The sequence below is a fragment of the Indicator indicator genome, chromosome 22 (assembly GCF_027791375.1).
Source record: "Indicator indicator isolate 239-I01 chromosome 22, UM_Iind_1.1, whole genome shotgun sequence".
Classification (NCBI taxonomy): Eukaryota; Metazoa; Chordata; class Aves; order Piciformes; family Indicatoridae; genus Indicator; species Indicator indicator.
Genome location: NC_072031.1, coordinates 8,827,670 through 8,840,946, shown reverse-complemented (window position 1 = coordinate 8,840,946; position 13,277 = coordinate 8,827,670). Strand labels below are relative to the sequence as shown.

Sequence of the window (13,277 nt, the reverse complement as noted above, 5' to 3'; positions counted from 1 at the left end):
ACATCATGTCTCAAGTTTATCAAAAGGAATTACAGAATTCTGCTCCCCCCTCAAGCTGAAGGATAATATCCATCAGTAGAAAAGACCAATGTAGAATATGATAATGATCTAAAATGCAACAGACAGCACAGGAAAAAAACAAATCCTAGGACTCTTCCAGCACAGTGGTTTGATCCACCGTATGTATAAATGTGCAGTTCTGGTGCAGTCCTTGAAAAACCATCTGTCTGCCCATCTGCCTGGATCCATGTCTGTCCAACTCAGGAGAAATGCAAGACATTTAGGCCATTAGTATTTAAATTGAGGTAATCTCATCCACACAGAAAGTACATTCAAAAAAAGCTGCTGACAAATTCACTGATGGAAGAACTCAGTTTTGTTTGAATTCACTTTTTTTCCCCCCTTATTTAATTGCTTTAACTCTATGGTATGAAACTAAAATATATATACATACAACTTATGCTGGCAAACATACACAGAAATTGCAGGTTTAAGTAATGCAAAAATCTTAAGTCAGAGTGTGAAAAAAAATAACATTGCCCTGTGGTGGTCTTTAATTAAACAAGATTATGAAGCTTATGTGCACGCAGTAGTATGAATATGTAATAAGTTTTCACATGCACAAGTATTAGAGCTTCACAGCCCTTTATTACTTCAAGGTGATTGTATCAATGTGTCATCGTCTGGAAGTGACAAAGTATGTTTGCAGTGTTTGCATTCATGCTGAGAATGCCATCATTAACAAAGCCATTTATCCCAGGGAGTGCTGTCTTCTTAAATTGTCACAACATTTGGCTTCTTTCTTTGGGTTCTTCCTGCATATACTCCTAGAGATGAAGTGGAAACATTACCATTTTACAATTAGCAGTGCTGGCTTTTGTAACAGGATTATCCAACAAAAACAGATGACAATATTTTTAAGCACCATTACATATTCAGTGTCTACTTTTAATAATGTTTTCATTTTTGCTTTAATGTTTTCATACTGTTATACCCAAAATGCCTTACAAAAACTACCTATAGATCTGATAGTAATGACTTTTTATAGTATTTCCTTCCTCAGTGACTACACTTTTCCTGCTACTCTAAAACATTTGCAAGCTTTTAAAAGAGAAGTCTGTCCCATCACTAAGACAGGGATTAAATGACTGATAAATTTAATTATGCCATGTACTACTTCTAAGCCAACTAGCAATTAAAAAAAAAATCATACAAGTCAAATATTCAAGATAACTCCTTCCTTTTCCCCAGCTGCCACATGAAGAAACCAACAGAGTGTTGCAGCTTTCCATATGTCAATATACACAACCAGAAATAAAAATGCACTGTAAGGTCATCAGGCACAGCCCTTATAAAAAGAAACCTGCTCAAGTATGAAAATACCAATCATGACAAAAAACCCTCTCCACATGGAACAAACATTGACATATATCAGTTTAGAAAGCCATATTGCACTATGCATAGCACAAGTATCTTCCAGTAACATGGGCAGTAGCACTGCAGGCTGCTATCAAAAGTAGCACAACTCAGCATTGGTTAGGTTCAGGCAGTCCTGGAGCGTCCAGCAATGTGAGCAGACATTGACAACAAAGCAGTGGAAATCCTACTGCGAGGTGCAGAACAGTGGAAATGGAAGACAGCAATGGAAAGAATGAGCAGGCAACGAAATGAACAGGACTAAGTGCCATGACTTGGACAATTATGACTAACATCAAACTAAGGGGCTGAGCAGAGCAGCACACACCGCAGATTGCTCTCACTGCATGTTTGATGCCAGACATAAATGCAAAGAACACTGTAGATCATTACGAGCTGAGCATGGATCATATCATATTGGGGATGGCACCCAAATCTCAAATCAGTGCCAGACTGGATGCTGACACCACCCCTACAACCTCTGTCATAGTGCAGCCAGTAGAGGTCTTGATTATTTTGTTGTCCCTGTTCTTCAGCACTCTCATTTACCAGTTCATACCAGACATACTTTTGCAAACTTGCAGATGAAAACCTGCCTTAATGGCTACCTCTGGTTGTTGAAATTATATGGCTTTGTTTTCTTCTTTATACTTCACAGAGATTATTTACTACCTTTGCTAATTTTTCTCTAGTGTCACTGGTTGCAGAACAAGTGCCCTGCTCCACTTTCATGGTGACAGCACTGCCAGGAGAACTGGCAACTGCAAAACAAATTAACAAATGGTGGTTGCAAACTCATCACTTGCTTTTCTAGTTTGCCCTCCTTTTTTTTCCCTCTTCAGACCGAAATGCTACAGATGCACATGCATAGCTTCTTAGTATGTGTCCTCCTGTTGCCACTTCTCTTGCTTCCCAAAGTACTCTGAAAAGGCCAAACACTCTGGGAAACCAGTACATTAAATTACATACACTCTGCTCTAAAACTCATAGATGCTCTCTGCCAGCATTGCTCCAGGGCAGTGATAAAAAAGAATTCCCCTTATAGGGAGATTTGATACTTAAGAAAAGTAATTCAGATCACTATGGAAAGCAGTTGAAATCCTGCTACATCATAAATTTGCCTTATTGAGCCTAAATATTCCCTAGTTTTATATGTGACTTGTGGAATACTTCCTTGAGAACAGTGTAATGAAGACCATAAACAGTTTTTAAACCTATTTATCACATTACCTTTTGATAAACTAAGGTTTGGCACTTAAGAAATTAAAAAAACCCAAACTTGTGTAAGATGTTTCGTTAAGTATTTTATTCCCTTCATGCATGAATGGGCTGAAAACCGAGAGGTCTGGCACTACTATGAAATGTTTTTAATCAAAGGCAAGCAATCAGTAAGCTCTGTATGCAAGTACAGAAATATTCCACTTTTACAATGTCGTCATTAAGACTCAAACATTCTGCAAGATGCTACAGCACCATACATACAGTTTTAGGTCTGTATGATGACTGAACACCCACTGCTAAGTCTGAAACCGTCCTTCCTGTCCTTTCAACAGGCTTAGTGTTGCAGATAAGTTGTATACAGAGCTAAGAATCAAATGCCATTAACAATCTAATCCAAGTTTGGTTTGACTATTAGCTTCTCAAACAGTTTCAGGGAATAGATCTGGCAAACATTTTTTTGTGACCGGGCATCTGGTGAGTGAAAGCAAATGAGCTGTGCAGTCCATTCTATACACTGTGTTTATAGAATTTGGAAGTGGATGGTGAAGTTATCAGCAAGTGTTTGTTTAAAGAGATAAGTTTAAGACATAGCAAAGCAGGTGCACAAGTAAAGGAAAATAATATATTGCCCATTTACTTTTTTCTAGATAATAGTAACTTACTTACTATAAGATCCAAGCACTCATTTTCTACACACCTGAAACAGCCTTGTTAGACACTCTGCTCTCTGAGGCCTTCTTTTTATTTTGCTCAACCCCCTTCACTGAGGTCTTAGGGGTGCTAATTAAATATAAAAGGAGTTAATAAGTCACTTGCAATAAAGTTGAAAGACTGTATCTGAAAATATACACACTATCAAACTCCATTTGGCATGAAAACATATTTACAGTGTCCCACAGAGCCTCCTCCTGAGCCTGTGTACAATTCCTATTGACATTATTAGGGCTTACATAGATACATTAAACAGGAGAAAATCTCCCTGTGAACAGACTTTAAAAACTCTATTCAAGAAATTGATTCAGTTCATATACTGTGGCACTACAGCCTATATATAAAACCAAACACATTTCATCAAAGTGGAAGCAAAGCTTCATGGAATGAATGTTACAAATAGAAACGTTGGGACACAGTGTAAATGGAGACAATACATAAAAAAAGATGAGAACACTAAATATTTTCTTGCAGTATAAGGTAAAACAAAACTTCATGACTCTCAAAATACTGTGAGAAGCTATTATTCATATTTTGAAAAACAGACACCCCAGTATGTGTAAATATTAATCAGAAATCACTGTTCACTTGCTCATGGCATTTATTTTTATCTTTAGGCTGCAAAGATGCTGTGTTCTTACCCTTGTCTGCAAAGCAGTCTGTGAACTGGGGCATTCTGTCCTTGGTTTGGTTGAAGCACGCTGTTAAAACACAAATTAGTGCTTTTTAACCCTTTTTTTAATAAAATAATCTCCCAAGGAAGGTTGACTTAAGCATCAAATTTCACAGAACAGATTTCAGAAAGGCTAATGGTTTCTGAATTGCAGATGACATGCAGGTAGAAGTGGTGGGAATTAGAATTTCAGAATAGGATTGCTTCTGCTATTTAAAACAAACAGAAAATGACAGATGAAAACTGTCATTACATTTGATTACACTGCAAAGCAAAGGGTATTAAGAAAAGTAAGAGTGTCAAACTGAAGCTTTAGAGATACTCATAGTGTATCTCAGAGAAAAACCTTGAACCTGAGCACAGAGATTTAAAGGCATGAGAATTGACTCTTTTCTAATTTATAATGAGCTAATAAATCCCGTTCTTAGGCCACGCTAAATCAGGTTTCATTACTGCCACAATGGTGGCAGGAATTGGGCTGACTGCTGAAAAGCCAGCAATGCAGATTAAAGAACCTAACACTAGAAGAGAGTTCTTTGAAAGCATCCTAAAACAAGCAATCTTCACTCACCGGCTTTCAGGAGTTTTTTGTTTTATGATTATTTTTTTACTTGGCATTCCCATTTCTGAAGCCCTAGGGAAACGAAATATTGAAACATACTTAAAACCATAAAAATCATCATCTAGGTCTTGAACAGAAACAGTAAAACACTCTCCAACAGGATGGACATCTGCATGTATTACTGCCAGAGCAGTACTACAGATTACCACTTTTTTATTCATAAGCAAATGTGACACAACTGTTTTGCAAGGTAATGCCTGCTACTATTCCCTAAAAACACTTTGTCAGAGATATTCCATTCAGTATCTCTACTGCTAGGCACTTCAGAATGGTTGATAAAATAATTTTGAGAACGTTTTACAACTTACAAAATCAGCCATAAGCTAAATAGTCACCACTGGAATATAACACAAATGCACAACTTAGAACAAACATTTAGGATACTTCTTGTTCATACAGGAGAAAAAAGTAAGATCAAACTATTATTAGCAAGGCTCCACACACTTGAAGACAGTTTTTTCTTTGCATTCCTCCTAGGAGAGATGTTAGTTTGCAAAAGCTCCAAAAGCTACTTTTTTCACTAATTCCAATGCCTACTGTTCCTACTCATCCTCTTGCATCCTGTCTCACACCACCACTGAGAAAGAACTGCACATACTTCATGTACTTTTTCCTGTCCAGAGATTTCTGTGTAGCCGTTGAAAGTGTCACTCTCTCTCTTGGACTCTTCACTTTATCCTAAAAAAACAAAAGAACCAACAATAACATTAGTTACTGCTCTTACTGAGCCTAACCCCATCTGACCTGCCCCTACTTAAATAATTATTTTTGTTTAAAACCACCAAAGAACAAGACAGGCTTTCAGTACTGTATGCATTCAGGCTACATCCAAGAGTTTTTTTTCCTTTTTTAAAATTGAAGGATCTTCCTTCTATGACCAGATTAAAAACGTTTGTGTGCCACAACCAATCCTTGTTGCAGACTTTTTGTTATTACTTTCACAGCATTTTTCATTCCAATCTTCATACACCACACATTAAAAGTTTCAACACAGTGACGCCCTACAGCACCGACCTCTCATTTGAAGAAAGTTCCCCACAGTGGCATAATGAAACAACAATTTAGATTTACAAAACTTCTTACTGCGTGAGGAAGAATCTCTGAAAAGCAAAATGATTCAGTACTTAAGGCCTTAAAGCAGTCAACGTTCTCTTCAATCCAACACACCATTTGCCTGAGCATCTTCTCTTTCCGCACTTCACGGTCATGACGCAGAATGTTCATCCTTTCCGAGGCCTCCATCGTGAAAAAGATGTCGTGGATGTCATACAGGGCTGCTCGCAGCTGGCAAAAATAATTACCATGTTAATAAAACATTCAGTCCAGTTGACACTTACATGGTTTTGGTCATCAAGCTCTTCTTGCTTTCAATCTGAACAAAACACTTGAAAAGATAATTTCTGAAACCTCTTTTAATGTGGCAGGACAAAAATGGAATCTTCGCAGCCATAGTTTAAGGTTTTTACTTCAAAGAAAGTCACTGTGAAGGTTTCTGTATTTGTGCTGCAAAAGCAGAATGGCTAGGGAAGGACAAAGAAAAAAAAGATTTAAATTGTGTCACCTGAGCCATTACTCTTTCATGAAGGGATGCATCTTGAGCTGAAACACTTCCTCTTTTTAACGGGGCTTCAGACTGAAAATTTTTTATGAACTCCATAGTATCCTGGAGAAGACAGGAAAGTAAGATCAAGCACCAAGCATTCTCCTTCACAACAAAGCAGTCACTACAAACTGTACACATGGGGGACACATTCTTTGTTTTCTTGGACCTTGTGACACTAAGTGATGCAACACTCAAACATTCATGTGACAAGCATTCCCACATTCTTCTGAAAGCAGAAAACGCACTTCAGCTGTCAACTGAAGACAGGAACAAAAACAGGAGAAGATGCAGAATATAAAAATGCTGATCTTACTTTTACAGTTTGCTTAAGATGCTTCAGTTTTTCTGTCTGCAGGAGTCTACGAGTGAGAAATCCCTTTGCCACAGCAGTGATCTTATCAAACTTCACTTGTACCTCTGGACTGAGAAACTTAAAAAGAAAAAAAAAATTTCTAAACATTCAAAAAAAAAAAAAAAGGCAAGAATTGATGGGTATTTCTCAAAACATAAGTTTTGAAGTAAGAAACAAGCTGTTGATAAATGTTTTGGCTAGACCAGAAGTACCTCTCCATAATATCAACTTAGCAGAAGCAATATATTGCTATATGATTATTTTGTGTACATGAGAGAAAAAAATGTCCCACAGAGTTCTCATGTAATCAAAGTCAGTATAAGAAGGGACACTCAACTTTTCTGTGAGATTTATTGCTGAACAGCTATTGTAAAGTTATCAGTGTCTTACAAAAACTAGAGGGCTTTTTCAGCTATAAAGAAATCTTCTTTTTTTTTTCTTACCTGAGTCCATCTAGTTTTGATCCTGTTACTTGGCCTAGATACTGAGGTTTTTATAACACCACTACCTGATGGTCCCCAGAGAAAGAAGGAAGTTTCACTGGTTGAAGTAAAGGTGTCAGGTGTAGCATGAGCAAAACCTGCATGAAAAGCAGAACGTAGAGGTCAACACAGGCTTTTGTCCATAAGAACGCTCTGTGTGTAGACACATAGCTCAGAGGTAGCAGCTCTGTTTACAAGGTCAAGCAGCAATCTGAGTATTTCTGACACATTTCCTAGAAAAATTTGCTAAACAGAAGAGAAAACATTCCATAATGTTCTGGAACAGATGAGAAGTGTTCCATCAATTACAACTGTACTCCCTTACAGCTGAGAACCCTTGGCAGAGCCCCTCTAATCTTCCTGGCCCCCTGCCAGGCACCTGTGTGGCATGTGGATGACCCTTCTGTGCCAAGATGCAAATCCACACCCTCATCCTTGATCAAAGAGTTTACTCTTAGCTTGTTTTCCTCAGATATGCCCTATAACACTTACGTAACAATACATGGAACAGTCCAAGGACAGCTGAAACTGTGCTCAACGCCAGCTAAACAAAGACCCACCACAGAAACTGCTTATGCATGCTGTCAACAGCTGAAGGCAGCAGCTGTCCACATGTCCTGACCAACAAGTGCCCTAGGACAGAAGGCTGCATTTCGCAGTACAGTGGGGCAGCTACCTCAACCAAGCACTGCAGAGCAAGATACATCCCATTGCACCCCTCTGTTTTACCAATGCTGGTAGAGTTTGCATTATGGACTGTCTCCAGCTGAGACTGCACACTTTCCAGCAAGCCACTTTCGCTTTTTTTCCTCCACTCCAACTCCATCCTACTGTTAATATTCACTTTGGAAATTTCTATCTCTGTTGTAGCAACCTTCTTTCCTTTCAACTTTCTCTCCTGCTCTTCCAGTTCCTGCAAAAGAAAGAATAAGCTATGAGAGGGTTTTTCTAACTCTGCACAGCAATGGAATATACATTTTAAAAGCAGCTGTTTCTGACAAACTGCAATACCATACACATGCCCTCTGCTTAGAATTTTTCTTCTTTTTACCTTACCTTCTGCAATTTCTCCTGTTCTCTCTCTTGTTCGGCTATCAGAATGGACAGCTGTTGTGCATGCTGTTCTTCAAGTCTCTTCCTCATTTCTTCAAAGGCCAACATCTTAGTTTTTAAAATATCTTCTGGGAAGATAAATTACAAAGAATCAAGCATTAAATAATTTCTTTATGATCTTTGCCAGACACGTGCTTATAACAGGAGTAATTTGCATTATCAGTAAAAAAACAAATATCTTTGCAATACACACTGGAAACCTGCTCAAACACCTCATCAGTTACTGCAGTCCTTCAAAATATTTGCACTTCATATTTGTGGGACAAGCACAGGAATGCAACAACAGCCAACACCAACTGAACCTGTATTAAAACAAGGACACCAAAAACATCTAGCTCTAAGAACTGTACACCTACACTTGCTTGAGTGAATTAAAATATTTATGTCACTTCAGCGTAATTTAGTAGAGACACAACACTGATGTAACAGAGACACACCAGTGACTCATCATCATTGGGGTTTTGTCTAGATTTACAAACCCAGAAGTGAGTTTAAGAAAAACCCTCAGCTAGAGGAAATCTTTTACCTTTTGCCATACTATCAGGGGCTGCATTCTTGGTAATGCAAACTGATCCCACAGGATATTTCTGCTCTTGCAACCACTGCTTCTCTTGTTCTTCCACTCCAACTGCTATGATGCAAGGACTGCTTTCTTTTTGGCAGCTGTCGGTGTCCAAGTCAAGTCTACGTTTTACCTTTTCAAAACTGCTCTCTAGGAATTGCTCCTTTGCTGGAGAAACACTTGGAGTGTCCACCTGCTGCCGCATGGCCTTGCTCTGCATTAGCAGTGGGGATGGGTTTTCTACATCATAAGATTTATTGAGTTCCAGTGGAGAATTACATTTAGCATTTTCTAGAGCACCCGGTGGTTTGGTTTCATTTGCAGTTAGGAGCTTCTGTGCTACCGTAGACTGACAGACAGGAAATGGCTCGCTCAGTTTTGGAGCCACAATGTTAGTACTGGTCTCCACTTTACAGGGCCCTCGGCTGTCCAGCACTACCTGTCCTTCCACTGTAGCTGACAACGTTCCTTTGCTTTCCAAGTGCCCAAAGGAATGGCGATTCGGTTTGCCAACTCCCAGCCCATCACAAGGGCCCAAAGTATTCCTGTTGACACCAGGAACTCTGCTAGGGCAGACCATAGTGAAGTCCAGCATGAACCTTGGCACCGATTCAGACACGTTATTTTTATCAGCAATATCTTGCATGATTAAATCCATGGCTCTGCCCTTGCCTTTGGGACTCAGCTCGTAGGCGTTCACAGGGTTGTTTATCACGATGTGTCCCATCGACAAAGGCCTCGGGCGCCTCCGGTGCATTTTAGGGCTCATGCTCGGCTCTGGGCTGGGCAACTTGGCGTAAGAGCCCATGAGGCTCCTGAGAATGCTGCTGTCACGATCAAACGTACAAGTCTTTCTGACTTCCTCATCCGAATCTGAATCCACCAGTGGGGGTGTTCCAACTCTCACAGGTATGTCCACTTTAGAAAAGCTGGATGAAGCGGACATATTTGTGTTCGTTGTATGAGTAGAGGCACCTTGGAGAAAAGTATTTGATTTACTAAGACTGGGTTTATCAAGTGTCAGAGTGGTGCAACTCCTGCCTGCAAGCTTTCCTCTTTCTTTCACAGAGTCAGTTGTTTTAACACCATCATTTTCTTTGTCTGAGTGACTTTCACTCATACTTCTCTTTGAACTACTTTTTGAGCTACGCTTGGCTTGCTCTTTCTCTATATGCTCCCTCGATTTTTTTATCAGGTTCTGAAGACTCATGACATAGGGATCCTGGACTTCCTCATCTGCTGGTAGCACTCCTAGTCCCCCTTCCTTTTGCAAAGCATTTGACACAAGCTTATCATGCACGTTGTCAGGAGATGCAGCCCTTGGACAAGGTACCTCTTTTGAGACCTGACTCTCACTTTGCTTTGAAAAAACATTTTCTTCTGCTGCTTTAACTACTTCTGTCACATTTGATGTCCCCTGCCCAATAGTATCTGATGGCGTAAGTTCTGGTGTCTTTTTAAGCTCTGTGGGACTATGGCTTTTAGGAGAACATGCCAAATTGGCATCTGATAGAGCTGCCAAGTCAGTCGAAGCTTCTGAATCTCGATCAGGGCAAGGATTCTCAGCCTCTTCCATGTTTATGTCACTTACATTGGGTCGTTTCCTGATCTGCAAATACAAATAGAAAAAAATCATGTATTTTCAATGAAATCTCCTCAGATTCCCATAAGCTTTTTAAAAAAAGAATGCTACCATGTTAACACCAATGAAAGTTTTCAGTTCACCTGTTACTAGTTTTCTGCATGTTACTTACAATGCAAAGCTCTTTGCAACGAGAGAGGTTTATCAGCATTTGCACTGCTACCAAATACCTGAACGCAAAGATTCTCTTTTTTTTTTTTATAAGGTGATTTGGATATATTCAAATAATTTTATGGCTTCGAATTATCTTGCAAGATTCCCCTTAAAATATTAAAATATGTTTATATTAAATATGAAATGAATGGAAACATTTCAGCATAAAATATAAACTAACCTATAAATGACTAAGAACAAATAAACAAAACTCCTAATAAAAGCAGGGGAACTACAAAATCATTTCCTTACTCATCCAGAGATGGTTAAATACGAGTTTTCATTTGTCAGGTACTTGGAAAACCAACTTTAGTTGAGAATTAAATACTACTTCTGGCCAGCATTTGTTCAAAAGAACTTTCACAACAAAACTATGCTGCAGATTATATGTTGCAACTCAGTTATCAAGGAGACCTCTTGGGGAAAAAAACAAAACAAACTAATTTATTTTTGTATTGAACACATGTTCCTGGTCTGTTCTTCAAATCCCAAGCCAGATGACTGTTGCCATGTACACTCAGGCAAGTAATGCAAACAAGTAGGTTTTGTTCGCCACCTTATTAATGCAACAAATCCAGTGTTCTCTGTACTTCTTTAACCTCTTGGTTAAACATTGTTACAACTGTTTCGAAGACAAATAATATTGCTTGATTGATATTTAATAATTTCAATTTAAACCTCTATTAAATTCAATAGTGAGCAGCAAAGGAAAGAAAATAGTTGCAGAAAAATGATGATGCACACAACAGAACTACAGGTTGTTGCAAGGGTGACTTGAATAAAGATCATTGCCTGATTAACCTACAAACCTGCAAACAAAGCAAGCCAGCTGCTTTAATCAGGGGGAGTTCATTTGTTTTTACAATCTAGTTTTTTCAAACAGTTACAAAAGCAACAGTCAGTCATCTGATGTGGTTGGTCTTTTGCATATAATAAAGTAAGCAGTGAAAAGCAAATGTCACTAAATAAAAAACTATCAGGTCACAGAACATGAAACAGTAGAAAACAGTTTCTGGAGAGTTAAATGCTGTTAATTTCATATTTATATTGGTGAATACTTAAAGCCCAGCACTTTCCCAAAACGTCTACAAAGAGAAGTTTTATGTCAAGTGGTAAGGAGGCTCTGGACTAACACTACCTGAATATTTTCCAGAATCTCCTGCACTCGATCCAGTAAAGCACTTTTCCGTGAGTTCTGTCTCCAGGTCTCTAGGTCCAGTGCTTTCTGTTTATATTGCTGGATTTCCTTTCTCTTCTCAAGGCTAAGCTGCAAAACAGAGTGCAAGAAATGTGGCAGAATTACAGAAAGAAAACCAACAGAAAACGGTAGAATAACAACCACCTAAGCTAAGACTTTGCACACATTTGGAACGTCAGCTTCTTTTCAACCAATGATGCATTTTTTTAATTGAAGATGCACAAGATGTCTTCTTGGCACACATGCAAATAAACAGGAATTTAAAAGATCATTTATTAAGCATTTGCATGACTTTCTAAATAATTTGCATGAAGAGGTACATGCTGCAGTAACAACTTCAAATGACACAGGGCTCAGACCACAAGACAGGGCTTCCCTAGGAGACAGGAGGTTTGAGCGTCCTGGAGAATCCTCTGTGGCTGATCTTCCTTCCTGTATTCAAACCATTAAGCTCCATGAAGCACTAGCTTCCCTCTTGAACCAGAAATTAATTTCACAAGACAAAAATGTATGCAGGCAGTCTTCTGGATCCTTTCAACAACCACATTCTGAAAAATCTTCTGAGTTACTGCTTTAGAATATGTTGTTTGGATAGAAGTCAAAACTAGGTCTACAAAACTACATCTACAAGACAGTTTCACCAAGTTCTACAAAATTAAGTAGTCTCAAATCAAATTATGCATTTCTCCTATGAAATCTTAAAACACCCACCCATGTGTAAATGAAAAACACTACAATGCATCATTTATTCTCCAGTGTACATTTGCATCACAGCTTTCAGAGCTCCTTGTTGCTGGATCTCTCCAACACTCCTCATCACCAAAACAAGGAAGTCAGCTGCAGTATTGCACAGACTACCAACAGACTTCTGTTGGCTCTGTTTGCATTAAGCATGGAATGACTTAACACAACTGATGGGTTGCAAGCCCACGTGAGAAGGAATTTACTTAACAGCTTTTCACCATCTCAGTACTTCCTAGTTGCACACTTTTTTTTTTTTTTTTTTTACACTTTTAAACAAACTCACATCTTCAGTATTTGGGATGTCAACATGGTTTTACATGAAATTAGGCCCAGCAATAACATCCATTTATTTAATACCACAAATATTTTTACTCCCCTTGTGAAGACAGCAAATTTCAGGAAATGAAAGCCAGTGTAGCTGGTGTGAACAAAAGTAACTCTACCCCTTCACTTTGTAAAGTTAACACTAGGGATGCTTACAATGCACCAAGCAGCAGGCCAGATAACACCTCACACAGGGCTGTACCTTCAGTAGAATCATTACATGTGAGCATCCAAGCTACTGCCAGCAGCACAGAAAGCACACCAGAGAAGGAAAAGAAAGCGGGGGGAGGATAAAAAACCAAAAAAATCCTTACCAGAGGGGAAAGCACAGGAATGCCATGGAATTGAATGAGGGAGATACTTTTGTGCTGAACAGTGAAAGGTGTTTCTCTTTTTATTGCTTCTTCTTGGATTCTAGAAAGATGCTTCTTACAGAATATTTCATAGTCCTCCATCTTCAT

General features: G+C 38.8%; 1 protein-coding gene across 1 annotated transcript; it reads right to left on the bottom strand.

The window, feature by feature from the left end:
- Positions 1–468: 468 nt before the first annotated feature.
- CCP110 (centriolar coiled-coil protein 110) lies at positions 469–13,277 on the bottom strand. The gene is made up of 14 exons (XM_054390960.1): positions 13,131–13,277; positions 11,689–11,817; positions 8,720–10,364; positions 8,137–8,261; positions 7,810–7,993; positions 7,042–7,178; positions 6,560–6,676; positions 6,205–6,306; positions 5,811–5,927; positions 5,242–5,321; positions 4,593–4,655; positions 3,990–4,049; positions 3,335–3,417; positions 469–827 (listed from the first exon to the last, which is right to left on the bottom strand). Exons 1-14 carry the CDS (start codon positions 13,275–13,277, stop codon positions 775–777), a joined length of 3,042 nt encoding a protein of 1,013 aa, XP_054246935.1. The 3' UTR covers positions 469–774.